The sequence below is a fragment of the Habropoda laboriosa genome, unplaced genomic scaffold, assembly GCF_001263275.1.
Source record: "Habropoda laboriosa isolate 0110345459 unplaced genomic scaffold, ASM126327v1 scaffold33, whole genome shotgun sequence".
NCBI classification, from domain to species: Eukaryota; Metazoa; Arthropoda; class Insecta; order Hymenoptera; family Apidae; genus Habropoda; species Habropoda laboriosa.
Genome location: NW_017100187.1, coordinates 2,177,200 through 2,193,011, shown reverse-complemented (window position 1 = coordinate 2,193,011; position 15,812 = coordinate 2,177,200). Strand labels below are relative to the sequence as shown.

The window sequence follows — 15,812 nt, the reverse complement described above, 5'->3', positions numbered from 1 at the left end:
TCAACGACTTATCAGTAGTCTGACTCCTATTTGTATGAGTTTTGAAATACTATTTAAAATACAAGTTATTTCTAGTAAGTCCATTAGTACAATATTCTCCCATTATATAGCTGTACCCCGCTCCAAATTAAGCTTCGTTTCACGTGTGTATTCTCCATAGAACCTCTCCAATTTCTGGTTGAACTTCGCGTTACGTTCGTTGATGTAATCAATGTCAGCATCGTCGTTGTGCATTCTTCTTCTGCTATACTTATCTCTCTTTGCAATCCTGGAAAAAAAAAAAAAATGATCATAATATACAAATGTTACAGTGTGTTTAAATGTTTGACCATGAAGTACTAACTGTTTCTCCAAATCTTCAACCATTTTATCAATAGCTTCCTTTTTATCTTCGTGCAGACCATGCAATATGGTGTTTCTGTCTCCATAAAAGGCTGGACCTAATTTATCTTTAGCATCCTCGTAAGAATCCATGTTTGGTTTGATATTTTTTACTAGCCTATTATATTGCCGAATAGCTGCCTGTTCGTAATCTGAAAAACCTGGATCTGGATTTTTTTTATTCCTCCTCTTTCTGGCTATACGTTCTGCTTCTGTTGCATCAATGTGAAGTAATTTTGTCCTCTCGTAATCTTCTCCCTGTAAAATATAGATACACGTAAATTCAATCACCCTCTTCTGTAAATAATATCTTCGGGTAATAATTACATTTTCCTCAGCTTCCTTCCTTGCAGCTTCATCTTGCACAATCCATTCCGCTTGTCGTTTACGCGATTCCCAGTTCGAAGGAAGTTTATTCCTCTTATCCTCCTCTACAACTTCCTTGTGGTTCTGTTGTCTAGCTTCATTCTATTTGATAAACATTTTATAAAAAACATTTCCTCCAAAAACTACGCGTGAAACGAAAAAAAAAACAATCCGAAGAAAACAGCATAGGTTATACAAATTATACTCCATTTCCTACTCACTCTTTTCGCATGTAGATCCCTTAAACGTTTCATTCTATCGGCTTGTTTCTTCGCAGCTGAATTCTCACCGCTTGTACCTTCTGTCTCCATCTTAAACCAAAACAAAAACACCAAATTTTTTCACCTAACAGATTTCTTTGTCGTTCGTTAAAGGGTTAGAACGCAATTGATTAGGATACCGCCATTATCGAGCGGTAAGTTGCGTCGCATCGTGTATTCCGGAAACTCCGCGAGATGTCAGCAAACTACGATTCGTCGACGAAAAAGGCGAACTCCGTATGCCCGACTTCTGTGGGTGGTAGGTAGATTGAAATTGATCTTCTGCTCTCGAGCGGATGAGAGCGCAATAAGCGAACCATCGTTCGGTGGTATCGTTCGTGGCTGCAACGGGGAAGAGAGTTGGGTGATTTTTCGTCCGCCGGTAGAAGGTCGTACCGGCCGATATCACGGTTGTGTCGAGAGAGTTAGCAGCACTCGCGAAGGTTCGCGTTTGCGCGAACCCCAAGACGGTGAAACGTGACGCAGAATTGTACGCTGGCGGCGGCTGGGCCGCAGAGGAAAGTTCGCGCTCTGCGGGCTTTTGGGGATTCCCGCGAAGCGCGGCCAGGGTGCCGCGAAAGCTCCGAAAGGCGACTGTAAGAGGGATAGAAGGCACACGCGACTTCTCGTTCCAACATTATCTCGGACAGATTAATTCTCCCTATACCGTTATGGAGACTCTTGAGTCGAGTCGCGTCTGCCGCCTTTGCGGCAAGCAATCCGGTATCTCAATTAACATTTTCGACAAGAATGAGAACCATGTGAAGAAAATCAACGCCGTTCTCCCGATCATGGTATGTCACATCATTCTTCTCCCTTCTACGTTCGCGTATCGTTCCTTGTGATTTTCACGTGTATTCGATGGCCTTTCCTCTGACATCATAAACGTCCCCCCCTTGAACCACCTTTTTGCCACGAATCGCGCTAGGAACACGCAACAATGTTAACTTCAAATGTAAATTAATATTCGAGAGTAGTAGATCGATGAATTTTTCCAGACATACATATTCGTATTTCGATGGGACATATGTATCGCAGCTTTGAATTTTACAGAAGGTAGATTCGAAGCATTTGATTTGTCAAATTTACGACGGTAAAAGTGAGGTTATTGTTACTTCGCGCCAATATGCCTCATAAGCACTTTTAACGTATTGCGTAACTTTGAATCGTAATTATCACTTTTAGCCCTTTATTGTCGTAAAACCGTACAGTGGATATTTTATCTTCGAAAAAGCTCAGTTAAAAATAGAATTACGTTGAAGTATCGAATGTAGCAAATGTTCTACGTTCGAAATATGAGACGTAGATAAGGGTTGCTCATTTTCTCGAACCAGTTACAACCAGTTAGCCATTGTTCCACTCCATTAATTTTTTTATACGGATTATAATACGGAAGAATTATCAGCACTTAAATGAAAGCAGTCTTATCGCATATTTTAAAATACTTAAATAATATCCACATATATTTCACGTTACAACAATCTTAAATTAACGAAGATCGTTGTACGTAAAATCTTACAGTCGAAGTATGTTTTTCCGTTATATAACAACCTTGCCATTTTTTTCTCAATCGAAAACATTACAGCTAACCCTTCTATTCTTATTAATAAAATATTATCGCACATTTGTAAAAAGTAAATCTCACGCATCCCGTCGCGACTACGATGTAAAATCCGTGGTACTTCGTCGTGTCTAAATCACAGTAACGTTGTTAGGACTTTATACCGCGAAAAAATAAAACACGATCGTTTTTTTTTCTTCTTTCTCTCTTCGCACATTCGCACGGCACGTGCATTCTCCCCACCATGTGAACATCTACACATGCATTCGCATCGGCTGTGTATCCCGCAGGTACACGAAATGGACCTGTTGCCGAAACACATGTGTCATCGGTGCAGTTACAAGCTGGAGGAGTTTCACAAGTTCTACGTGGACTGTCTGAAAACCGATGCGGATCTGAAGAGTCAGTTGTCCTGGATGCAAAAGGAGGACTCGAAGGAGAGAGTGGGCGTACCGATGGTGCATATAGAGAACATCAGGATCAAAATAGAGCCGCCGGATTACGACGCCTACGAAATCAACCCCATTGTCGACAACGTAAACTATATGAACTCTGTCACGTTCCCGGTAAACGGTGTTCGATCCGACGATATTCCCGATGGTATAACGTACACGACGTATGCACGTTGCGGTTGTTACTGTGATAAAGCGGACCAAAGTAATCAGACTGTACCTACGAATTATGAGAACAGGATATCGGATTGTGGCAGAATAAACGACGTTAGGGAAGATAACACGAGGGGAATGTTGAATTGTGAAAGAATCGAGGAACGATCGAGTATACAAACGCTTGGTAAGAAGACTAAGGATCTAAGAAGATCTAGGCCAAATTTATCAAATTTCAGCCGTTCTAAAGGTAAATCTGCTAGTACAAACGTGAACGTTCAAAAGTGTACGATTGTTCGTAATTTAAGGCCTAGAAAGGGTTCTGTGGATTACAGACAGACTAGAAAAAAACTTTCTACGGTTTCAGCGCTGAATAACGGTAGTAGGTCGAAGAACGAAGAGGCGAGGATGACGACGACACTTTCGACGGGGTTAGAAGTAACGCAGATTAAAGTGGAGAAATTGGACGATTTCGGGGGACGTGTTTTGAGGCCAAGGAAGGGTACGGTTGACTATATTGGACCAAAACGAAAGTACTCGAGATCTTCGATCAAGAAGGAAAGGTTGCATAGTGACGAACGTTCGTCTGAAAAAACGAAGGTTCCGAATATAGCGAGTAAATTGAAGCCGTCATCGAAACGGGTGCCGAAATTGTTAGATAATAGTATTAAATTATCTATAAAAAAGGAACAACTCTCTGATCTCGAAGATATGGTGCTTGACGAATCTATATCGGCTGTTATATTGCCGGAAAAGCATGTTTTAAACGATCACGTTGATACAGTGCCTAACGACCACATCACCAATATACACAACGATAGGGTTAATTGTAGTAGTACGTATAGTGCACAGCACGTCGGCAATTTTAGCGTAGGCAACAAGTGGAAATGCTTGAGAAGCATGTCGAAGCATAAGTTGAAGTCAAGGAAGATCAGTTTGAATCGGTTCGAAACAGAGATAAATTATCCGCCGAAATATTTGAGAAGCCAAGATGTCTATCTGAGAAGCGGGAAGATAAGGAAGCTCGATAACGCGAACGTATCGGCGAAGAAATTACGAAGAAGCCTGCGAAATCTAACGGACAGAGGCAAAATGACGAGGAATCTAATGAAAGCGATCAGAGGCACTGTTACAGCGATCAAACTGCTTGATAACATCAAGCACTATTGTGAAGAATGTAACACGCATTTCACAAACAAAGAATTGTTCAAACTGCACGCGTGCTATGGACATTGATCTTTATTCGTTTTTTATATATATGTAAAGCTAAGGGTAACGCGATATCGCGTAGAGGTTTATTTTTCAAAGAGTTCGCGTTACCCGTATCTGTATACGCAGAATTGGGATTGGACTTTTATAATGATCGATCGTTTATCCATTCCTTGATGAAATTAATTTTCTTTTGCTTTTTCTTTTTTTTTCGTTTTGGAAGTTACGATGAAACGTTGTGACGCGATTATCGATCAGCAAAGAAATCTATACCTATGTAATTATTTTGAACATACTGTAGAAATCAATATCGTTATATTACTTTTATGATCGAAGATGTATAAATGATCGTCGAATGGTGATACATAAGGATACGACAAATGTTAGGATGTACGCTTACATGTCTTTTGTAGATAAAAAGATTCACGGATAGCCTTTAAAGCGTAAGAGATATATTATATAATGTTATACATATATTTTAAGAGATATCAGATATTCATATACACGAGATTGTGATACACAATTAGAGGATGCTAGATTTGCATTCGTTTTATGTGCAATTAAAGCGTACTTTTTCTTCTTTTTTTTCTGTTTTTTACTCTGCATATTGCTCTTTTATTATAATAAAAAAAAGTTAGCTTTTCTGTCTAGAGGTACATTAATCGCTTTCGTACATCGATAACATTTTGATTTTAACGATACGTATGTATAATTTTGCGCGATGTACGATCGATTTAAATGGAAATTTTCTATTAACATTTTTAAAGAGGATACGTAATTGGGGATTTGTGGAAAATAATCGCGATTAATATGTAACGCTTTGTATTTTAAACAGATATTAAATTTCAATTTTATGGTTGTTGTTATTGGATATGAAGTGCACTTGCCATCTTTTTGTGCACCGACCGTTATTAAACGAAAAATGTTGTTTACGATTATCTAATTATTTTATGAATAAAAAATTGCGATCACTATAAAATGGTTATACCTTTATACCGATGGTTGTTCAATAAACTCTAAACTAGGCTAGTGGAAAGTATTTTTTTCTGACTTTTTCACTCGTCGTTTATTAGTTATTCCAATTGTGCGATCATCCCTTAAATTATTAATTTTTTTGTTATAACTGTCCTATACGGGGTTCTAGAAGTTTTTGCGTCGACACTGGTTAGGTGAGGTCGCTACAAGCCTTCCATCGAACGAATTAAAACTAACAAACAAACAAAAAGTACTCCAAGTGTCAAACCACTTTAGAAAGATGATTAATTACTTGGATTATAATACTCAAAAGTCTTATCAGTAAGAAAACCGAATGTCTTCAAACTCGCAAAAGTCCCCTCGTTACGAGGATGTAAGTGTATCGTGTATTATTCAGTAGCAATCTTAACCTATTTTTGGTTACAATAGGCGTGTTACACCTTACTTATTTTCCATGTTTTGCAAATGGATTTATAGTTGTTTACGTAATATATTCGAATTATTAATTATTAAGATATACCAAGATTTCAAGTTTCCTATTTCCCTGTAGAAATTAAGATTTCATGCATGTTTAATTCATATACAGTTGAACTCAACCGAAGATGATACTCTGGGTACTTCGTTTAGTCTTAGTGTAGGGGATAACTCAATTAGAATAAGAGAAAAGCCCAAGGTAGTTAAAAAAGTAGCGTCTGAAGACAAGCATGACCAGGAGAAATGGTGGTTAAAGAAGCCAGATACCTGGCTTGATGTTTCTAATGTTATTCCCATGGATGCAAAATTAAAACAGTCTCCATCCCCTTCACCAGATGTTAGCTCTTCGATGAAAGAATTTCTTGAGAAAGAAAAAATGTGCAAAGTAATTGAAATACAATGTTTTCTATAAAATAAAATTCTCCATAGTAGGTGCTTTGTTTTTTAATTGTTTCACTTTCTATAGGCTATGCATAAAAATGAGATTGAGATGAAAGAGACGGATGACACTTTGTGTGATATTCTGGCTTCTGCAGCTTTTGACAAGTATCCCTCTGATTTTGAAAGTAAGTATTTTCATAGGGATTGCAAGGTATTCGTTATTCACTGCAATATCTCACGTGCAGTTTAGCCAGGATGTTTGTTCTTTTGTACAGATGCAACTGACGAGGACATAGGTAGTATTTTAGAGGAAATGAGTAAGATTGCTGGAGCTCTTAGTCCAAATTCATCTGCAGATCGCTCAAAGTCTAGGAACTCAGCCAAAAATACAACAGAGGAGGAGAAATCTGTGGAAGAACTGTTAGAGGAAGCTGAGAAACTTGTAAGAAAAAATAGCAGTAGTTTATCTAAAAGTGGATCAAAATCTGATACATTAGTACCTGAGAATACTCCGGAAGATGTAGAAAGTCTTAATAGGGTTAAACAATTAGAAGCTGATATCTTTCAACTGATAGAGGAGGAGGTGCACAAAGAAACTGAAAAAATCAGAAAAAGTCCAAAGAACGAGAAGAAGAGGGAGAACAGTCCTGGGTATGATGTCGTATATGAAAGTGTGAATGGCTTGAAAGCTCCGAAATCGTTGGAACTTCAGAGAAGAAAGTTCGAGGAACAGAAGGTGGAAGTATCCAGTAGCTCTGACTTAGATGATCCAATTGAAAGACATTCCAAGTCGGAAGATTTGAAGAGTACAAGAAAGATGGAATCAGACAAGGATAGCCTGCATAAGGAGATAACCGACGTGGATAAAGATTTTTTTGAAGATTTATTAAGGAAGTCGAAAGAAAGAGCAGAGGGTGGTATATCGGGTAGTTCCAGTTTCGGACAAGAAGATTTCTCCCACTTTTTGAAACTTTTGCAAGTGCAGACTGATAAAAAAGAAAAAGAATCAAACGACCTTAATCCTTCTCGTCATTTCCTTTCGAAACCTACCGACGAAAAGACATCTCTCTTAGATGGAGGATTCGCGAACGACAAAAGTCCCGAATTTCCCGAGAAAGAAATCTCCGACATATTAGAAAAAGAACTGCCTGGAGCAGACAATCGAAAAGTCGATCATGAAATCATCGAGACAGACTCTAGTTTAGGCGAGGATGAACATAAGCAAGCTCAAAGTATTAGCAATAGTGGTAGGTCTGAATCGAAGGTATCGAATAAAAAGGATCAACCACCTCCAGAAAAAACACCTGCATCGAAAGATGATAAAAATATACTTAACGAAGAATTGTATACTGTTGGTCGCACACCAAGATTAGAATTATTCGCGGATGCGATTGAAAAATTGTTAGCTGAAAAGACTGTAGACAATACAACGCAACAGAGCAAAGAACCTAACGAGGAACGAAAAGCGTTTGTGCGTAAAACAATTTCCAACACAGAGATCAAAAGTAGCTCTAATCTTTCCACTACTCATCGTAGCAACGTAGAACGTAAACCTGTTCATCCAAGCAGCGCAACGAGCAATAAACCGCTGAAGAAAGAGTTGAAATTTTCCAAGTCTAAAAGTTACGATCAGATCTGCAAACCTCCGTCTAGAACTTCCGTAGAAAATCCAAGAGCAGCCAAACCTATGGATACCACGAAAAAACCTGCCAATTATTTTATGAGACGATCGCCAACGTTGAAGCCAAGATTACAACCCACTGTCAAGCCAATCACAAAAATCCCTCCCAAGAATAAATTATCTTCAAAACCAAAGAAAGATCCCGTTAAGACTGGCTCCACTCTCACTTTGTCTTCCACGAATAAAGGGTACCAAGCTAAATCACCGGACTCTCGTGCAAAACACCTGATGGCTGGTGGTGACACGAAACAAAATCTAATAACGAAAACGAACTGGGAAGCGTTGTGTCGCGAAGAGAGACACAAATATGCTCTTCTCAAGCAGCAATTAGAGTCCGAAGTGAAAATATACAGGACTCAAATCGACAATATGCGTATATCGTTCGAGGAAGAATTGTTTTCACTGAAGAAACAGAATGTTATACTAAAGGTAAAGGTGGACGAGCTTTTGTTAAATGAAAAACGTCCAGAGCCTCAACTGAAGAAGGACACGAAGATCATGGTTCTGGAGAGGGAGTTAGAGAAACAGGAGAATGTAATTCAAGCTTACGAAACTGAGAATAAAAAGTTGATGCAAGAAACGAAGCGTATGCAGGATGAAATGAAGCAGTTGCAGAAGCAGAAGAGCACAGCGTTGGAATCGAGCAAAAAGCAGGAACTTGTTGATAGAATCAAGGATCTGGAAGAGGAGACTTTGAAGCTCAACCTGGAAGTTACCGAGCTTCGTGAGAAGAACGCGGACTCTGCATTGAAGAACGACGATCTGATGCAGCAGAATGGTTTATTAAACGACGAACTGGAGATGTTCAGGGATCAATTAAGAACGAAGAACGACTTCATCACGGATCGATTGCAGGCGATGACCACGGCAGAGTTACAATTGAAGAAACAAGTGGAGGATCTGTCGGTGAAATTGAGCTCGAAGACGGAACAACTGCGGTTGATCAAGAGGGAGTTCGATAGGATTCAACAGAACGTTCTTCCACTGGAGAAAGAGTTGTTGGAATTAAGAGTGAAGGAGGGGAATTTTCAGGAGAAATTACAGGTAGCCAGGAGCCATGTGGAGCGTGAAAAACAATTAACTCAGAAGCTGAAGGATCAGGTAATCATTGATAGCAGAAAGATTACGGATCTGAACAGGCAAATACGAGAAATGGAAAGGATACTGAGAAGGAAGAATCCTGACTCGGTGTCTGCTCTGATATTGACCGCGAATTCTGAGCAAGACAAAATTGGCGCGGAGAAGGTTAAATTGTTGGAAGATCGAATTGCAAGTCTGGAGAATGAAACGAAGGCGAAGGAGGATCTAGCGCAGCAAAAATTAATCGAGTTCCAGAAGAAGTTCACCGACATGAAAGAGAAATACGCCGCGCAGATAGTGGAACTGGAAGAAAAGCTTCTCGAGGCGAATATTAAAAATCGCAAAGTATACAACGACATGTTCACGCAAACTGTAACGAAACCTATGGAGAACAAGAGCGTGGAGACAATCAGAAAGCAAGAGAGGACAGGCTCGTTTGAGAAGGAAGAGAAGAAAGAGCAGAAGTCATCTGCAAAACCTACACTGAAGTCTCAGAATTCAAAGGACGATGCTTATCTTATGGCTACCATACGCGGATTGAAATTAGAGCTTACGAATAAGGATAAAACAGTCTCGAAGCTGACGAAGGAGTTCCAAGAGATACAGAAGACGAACAGAAGACTTCAGAAGGAGAGGGAAAAATTGTTGAACGACAGAAGATCCGTGAAAAGTATGGACATAGAGAAGATGAACCGTGGCATGGTATCCTCGGACTCGAAATTATCGACTTTGAAGTCTACCGAAGGAAACGATCAGAATTCGAACGTCTATCAGAATGGCTACACGTCCGATGCGAACACTCAAAGACTGTCTGCTTCTATGCAAAAATTGTACGATCCTATGCAGTATACCGAGAACGAAGATAGCAATCTGGTGAAAAGATTGACCGATGAGAACGATATTCTGAAGGAAGAATTAAGCAAAATGAACAAAGACTTCATGGCCTTGAAGAACAAACGATTGCACGATCTGAACCTCTTGCAAGAGGAACACGAACGCGAGATGGCTGCTTTGTTGAAGGAATACAGCGTTAAATTCGGGGATTCGAAAGTGGTAAAGTTGCAGGTTCGTAGTATTACGTGCAGTGTTGATTTATATATTTCGTTTGCTTGTTTTATCGTAGTAGAAATTGTTTGCACGTAGTACTAGCTGTTTTTGTTCGTGTGTACACAACTCTATAGAGGGTTGCTTTTACCAATAGGGTCAGATAAATACTCAAGTAGCTGTGATATCCCACTTAAAGCAGCAAATTGAAAAGATGAGGGACTACAAGGAGCAAGTGGTTGTCTTGAAGGCTGAACGGGAACACTTGGAGAGCAAAGTGAAGAGTTTAAACGAGAAAGTTAAATACTTATCGACTCCGGTACGTGACGAGAATTTGGAGGATAATTGCGTTTTTACGACGTAGATTTTATTCGATCTTTTATTTCAGAGTACAGAACAACTGCAGCTGTTACAGGACAAAATAACGATTCTTCAGCAACGGCACGAAAGTCGCGAGATGACGTTACAGAGTTTGGTGCGCGATTTGCTTAGAAATAAAAATCAATGTAAGGACTGTAAAAACGAGAAGGGTAAAAATCGACAATTGTGTTATTTCCGTCAAGAGCTTGATAACATTCTTGGAATGCTCCAAGAGATCGCCAATGTTCATTAACTCGTAGGTGATTTAGATTAGAAATGCGTGAAAAGTGGTGCTCAGGAGATGTCGAGAAACGATCGACAGGTTGCAATTTCTCGATTCGTTATCGGGCATGGTGATAATCCGTACTCGAGGGGATTGTACGTTTCTTGTTAGGAGAAGTTATAACGTTGTTAGGCACTTTATATTATGTAAGCGGATATGCACATCCAAAAAGAGATCGGTCGACGCTTTTTATCGACCTTTATCAAGAAGGCGACATGATTTAGTTGTTCACGATTGCCTTCGCAATAAGTTTAGTCGTTCTTGTTGTATAGGATACGGATATTCAGTGAAATCATATCGGTCCTGGGAAAGCTCGCGCATAATGATCGACTGGGATTACTGCCAAAGGTACAGAACAAAAATAATAACGACGAATAAGTAAGGGAGTTACCGTTTTGTCGTAACTTCGCGTCGAACATTCCTTCTTGCCACTGTGCGTGTTACACGCACGGACTACGTCCAATAGTTGGAGTAATAAACAACTAATAGTCGAATATCAAACGAGAACATAGAAATATTTTGATCTATATTTAATAAAAAGCAGACTTTTTATTTATCTAATAACGTAGGGTTATAAATTGACGAGAGAAATTAAGAAGAAGAAAAAAAATAAGAACTTGACTGCTTCCAATTTGGAACTAGTTTTAGCATTGTACTTATTGTCGAGAATTATTTGACGAATGGATAGGTTTAAGCCATGATATACGAACGTAGAGGAAGCATCTTCAGGAGAGACGAGATATCTTCCAAAAAGTTGCGTAGAAGTTAATTTTTTACATGAGGCTTTTTCAGGATACGCTGTATGTAAAAGCGACGTATCAGATCTCGTTTAAATAATTCTATTTATTTCCTATTTATATATATTATATATTCACTCATTCTTCGCCATCAACGAATCCATCTATAATCAAGTCGTCCAGTTGTACTGTATACATAATATATTTATATACACCTTAGAGACATTCATTACACGTTTTAGGAATCACACAATCGACTCTTTAACACGTTCACGACGAACGATGCACACGCATATCGCACAAAAAGAGAAAGAAAAATCGAGGTGTCTGTTAGACAGTTAACGATGTGAACAATCTTCATTGGAAGGATAATATTAGAGAACGATTTTTTGCTTTCAGGTTGTACCTGTTTTTATCAGATCATTATAATCACATAGAGTACATGTATTGTTACTTCTTCAAGACTGGATATACGTCAAAATCACTGCATCTTTTTATAATTACTTTTAAGCTAAACAGCCGTAATGTACAAACCATGAGATTATGACTTTAATAAATTACTTTTCTTCTCTTTGTCCATTTAGACTAATATACATATATTTAATACAATTGTATGTGTACCCGTTGTTTACTTTTTTACGAACGACGATCGTTGAATGACAGAATTTTTTGGTTTCAGGGAAATATCGATAAGAGATAATACTGTTTTTCATTTTGATCTGAACAATTTATTCGGACAAAATATACATTTTTAAATACATGTACATTAATATACAGGAGTTTTTGTTTTATTCGTTAAGTACAGGGCGATACAATGCAAGGAAGTATTACACTAGAACAATGACTAGAAGCAGGTATTGGAAGTAGCAGATCGTTATTTCCTCTTGAGGAATCGACGACATTCTCTACCATACAATAAATCGTGGTGCTTGTCTAATGAAGTTGCTGCAATAAATATATTTAATAAATCTTGGTTAAATGCTGACACAATTAAATACTTGCTTACCTGATGAAAGATCGTTTGCCATAAAAAATGGACAGTCCATACATTGTACAAAGACCGATAACAAGTGCTTGGCGTATAACTTCGAACGTTAAAACGTATTGCGTAGAATTCTCTTTTTTCACGAAGTCTGGGATAGCGAAAGTCTTCATCCTAGGTGCAAAGTCGTTGGTACGGGTCAAGACTTTCTCTCGTGATGCCAAGGAACGTGTGTTACGTTGCTGAACAGGAAGTCGCGATGATCGAGCTTGTCTACGAAGAGATGAATCTTCCGATACATCTCGTTGACTACGTTTATCCGAAGAGCGAACAGATTCTCTATCCATAGATCGAGATCGTTTGGCATCGTTTAGAGATCTGTCTCGAGAAGATAGAACAGGAGCACGAATTCCATCAGCGAGGTTTTGTTCCTTGTGGCTAGATCGAACGTTGTTTGCAAGAAGAGTAGGCATAGAGCGAGTTCGTTGTAATCGATTGACTTCCAGTCTCTGTCGTAGCGATCGTCGTGAGTCCAAGTCTCGTCGATCAAGTCTTTCGTTGGCGAAACGACGATCAGCTCTTTGTTCTGTGAGACGACGTTCAGTTTTGCGTTCCATGAGTCGACGATCAGCTCTTTGGTCCATGAGACGACGGTCAGTCTTGATTTCTTCGCGGTTTCGGGATTCGAGGGATGCCGAGCGCCTTTCTGAACTTGTTCCAAGTGTTCTACGTTCCATGAGTCGACGATCAGCTCTTTGTTCCATGAGTCTGCGGTCAGTTCTGCGTTCCATAAGTCGACGATCAGCTCTTTGGTCCATGAGACGACGGTCAGTCTTGATTTCTTCGCGTTTTCGAGATTCGAGGGATGCCGAGCGCCTTTCTAAAGTCCTTCCAAGTGTTCTACGTTCCATGAGTCGACGATTAGCTCTTTGTTCCATGAGTCTGCGGTCAGTTCTGCGTTCCATAAGTCGTTGATCAGCTCTTTGGTCCATGAGACGACGATCAGCTCTGATTTCTTCGCGGTTTCGGGATTCAAGGGGTGCAGAGCGCATTTCTAAACTTCTTCCAAGTGTTCTACGTTCCATGAGTCGACGGTCAGCTCTGCGCTCCATGAGTCGTTGATCTGCTCTGCGTTCCTTAAGTCGTTGATCAGCTCTTTGGTCCATAAGTCGACGATCACCTCTGATTTCTTTGCGGTTTCGGGATTCGAGGGATACTGAGCGCATTTCTGAAGTCCTTCCAAGTGTCCTCTGTTCCACAAGTCGACGGTCAGCTCGAGACTCGGGGGATGCAGAGCGCCTTTCTGAACTTCTTCCAAGTGTCCTTTGTTCTATGAGTCTTCTGTCAGTTTTGCGTTCTATAAGTCGACGATCAGCCCTATTTTCTTCACGGTTTCGGGATTCGAGAGATGCAGAGCGTCTTTCTGAACTTCTTCCAAGTGACCTCTGTTCCATCAGGCGACGATCAGCTTTTTGTTCCATAAGTCGTTGATCTGCTCTTCGGTCCATAAGTCGACGATCAGCCCTGTTTTCTTCACGGTTTCGAGATTCGAGAGATGCAGAGCGCCTTTCTAAAGTCCTTCCAACTTTCCTCTGTTCCACAAGTCGATCAGCCCTATTTTCTTCACGGTTTCGGGATTCGAGAGATGCAGAGCGCCTTTCTAAAGTCCTTCCAAGTGTCCTTTGTTCTACGAGTCTGCTGTTAGTTCTGCGTTCCATAAATCTGCGATCAGTTCTTTGGTCCACTCGTCGATCAGCCCTTTGGTTCCCGAGTTTACGTTCAGCCCTAACTTCTTCCGGAACTCGTGATTCAGCAGAAACAGATCGCCTTTCTGAACTTCTCCTAGAATCCACGAGTACTCGTCGTTCAGATCTTCGATCAGAAGAGAGATGCCTAACTGGTAGTTGGTTTAAGTCATTCCTAGTAACTTGAGGTGTCCTAACAATTCTAGATTCGCGCCTCTCAAGTGCCTTAGTTCTCTGTCGTCGTTCCAAGTCATCAGCAGAGCGTTTTACCAATCTAACAAGGGAATCTCGTCTTTCGTTTGATCTAGCATCCATACGACGGTCCAATCTGTTAATCCTTTCTCTTGGTTCATCGGTAACCTCTCGTCGTTCCATTCTAGTAAGAGATCTGCGGTCTTCGTTCAGTCTGGAATCACGTTTCATAGTCTGAATACGACTTCGTCTATCGACGTTCCTCAAGGATCGATCGTTTCTTTCTCGACGAATATCACCAGTGAGTCGTTCCGTGGATCGTACAAGGTGTGACTCGTTCATTCGCCTATTCACTTCCCTACGCCTGTCCGAATCGGTAGATCTCTTGAGCAATCTCTGTTCAGCAAGATCCTCCATAGATCGCGAGCCAAGTGATCGAGAAAGTCGTATCGCAGGGTCGGAAGATCGTCTCGCGGTATCCTGAATCCTGTTCCTAGCTCTCGATTCCAAGGCACGTCTCGAAAAATCGTTTCCAGTGTTCCTTCTCTCTTTGTCTAATCTCTCTACGCTACCAAAGTCCACTCGTGACTGTAATCTGGTCCTGGAGACGCGATCTAATCTTCTAGATCGAGACATCCTCAGGTCAGACGGTATCATAGAGGTTCTCGAGTCCCTGGTGTCCCTGGTCGTCTTCGAAATCCTAACCGGGTGTTCCTCGAGACTCGAGAAAGAAGGCAACTTGGTGAAAGGAGTCAGATTTGGGCAGGCGTCCACTCTGTGAGCAAGAAGGATACGTGTAGCATGTCATATATAAATATCAGGCGTATTCTAAGGGTAAATCTTACTCGTGAGGGGCTCGGTGTTCTAGTTCAGGTCCAGCCAAACTTCCTGCACGGCCTTCTTTGTCCCTGGAGACTAGGCCGAGCGTAAGGCAAGCGAGAGACACCACCAGGAGGCCGACATATTGCCAAGCCCTCACTGGTAGTGCAACGTACCTCGTACGCCGCATACTAAGTATCAAAAGAACCACTAAATTTTCACTATTTTCTACGTTTTCATATGAAACACCAACTCGGGAAATAAATACACCGAAACTACTCTCTTTGAATATGTACATCGAGCCAGAGAAAATATTTTTCATACTTACCTGAGTTTTTCGCTATGCGTGAAACTGCAAGTGTTTGGTTCCTTGGAAGCTCGTACTTGGTAAGGATTTCTCGTGTTCCTCCTTGGAGCTCCAGAGAGCTGCTGATGCTCCCTGTCCCAAGGAACCGGGCTTTTATACCCGCAAGAATCCGCCGCAATTCGATACAGGTTCAATTCACAGCTTATCAGCACCGACCACATGGGACTCTATATTCCGATACGTGAAAATCACCGTGAATGAAATCGGACCGGTCTATCGAGGGAAACTATTGAAAATGCCCCCGTAATTGGTTAACCATCTAGAAAATTGCGAGGTGGGACATCTGTGTGGCGACTGATATGTCGGTCAC

At 40.6% G+C, this 15,812-nt stretch overlaps 4 protein-coding genes across 4 annotated transcripts; 2 read left to right on the top strand and 2 right to left on the bottom strand.

Annotated features, from left to right (window-relative positions):
- Positions 1–102: 102 nt before the first annotated feature.
- LOC108579529 (pre-mRNA-splicing factor SYF2) lies at positions 103–1,146 on the bottom strand. Its single transcript, XM_017943083.1, has 4 exons — positions 969–1,146; positions 709–849; positions 344–639; positions 103–268 (listed from the first exon to the last, which is right to left on the bottom strand). Exons 1-4 carry the CDS (start codon positions 1,056–1,058, stop codon positions 103–105), a joined length of 693 nt encoding a protein of 230 aa, XP_017798572.1. The 5' UTR covers positions 1,059–1,146.
- Positions 1,147–1,419: 273 nt separating this feature from the next.
- LOC108579528 lies at positions 1,420–4,409 on the top strand. The gene is made up of 2 exons (XM_017943082.1): positions 1,420–1,801; positions 2,859–4,409. The coding sequence occupies exons 1-2, from the start codon at positions 1,679–1,681 to the stop codon at positions 4,407–4,409; spliced, it is 1,674 nt and encodes a 557-aa protein (XP_017798571.1). The 5' UTR covers positions 1,420–1,678.
- A 1,249-nt stretch (positions 4,410–5,658) lies between these two features.
- LOC108579527 (centrosomal protein of 162 kDa-like) lies at positions 5,659–10,630 on the top strand. Its single transcript, XM_017943081.1, has 6 exons — positions 5,659–5,730; positions 5,944–6,216; positions 6,298–6,397; positions 6,488–10,038; positions 10,175–10,336; positions 10,406–10,630. The coding sequence occupies exons 1-6, from the start codon at positions 5,692–5,694 to the stop codon at positions 10,628–10,630; spliced, it is 4,350 nt and encodes a 1,449-aa protein (XP_017798570.1). The 5' UTR covers positions 5,659–5,691.
- Positions 10,631–12,302: 1,672 nt separating this feature from the next.
- LOC108579486 (trichohyalin-like) lies at positions 12,303–15,528 on the bottom strand. Its single transcript, XM_017943030.1, has 4 exons — positions 15,464–15,528; positions 15,162–15,326; positions 12,404–15,091; positions 12,303–12,342 (listed from the first exon to the last, which is right to left on the bottom strand). The coding sequence occupies exons 2-4, from the start codon at positions 15,323–15,325 to the stop codon at positions 12,303–12,305; spliced, it is 2,892 nt and encodes a 963-aa protein (XP_017798519.1). The 5' UTR covers position 15,326; positions 15,464–15,528.
- Between the last annotated feature and the right edge of the window lie 284 nt (positions 15,529–15,812).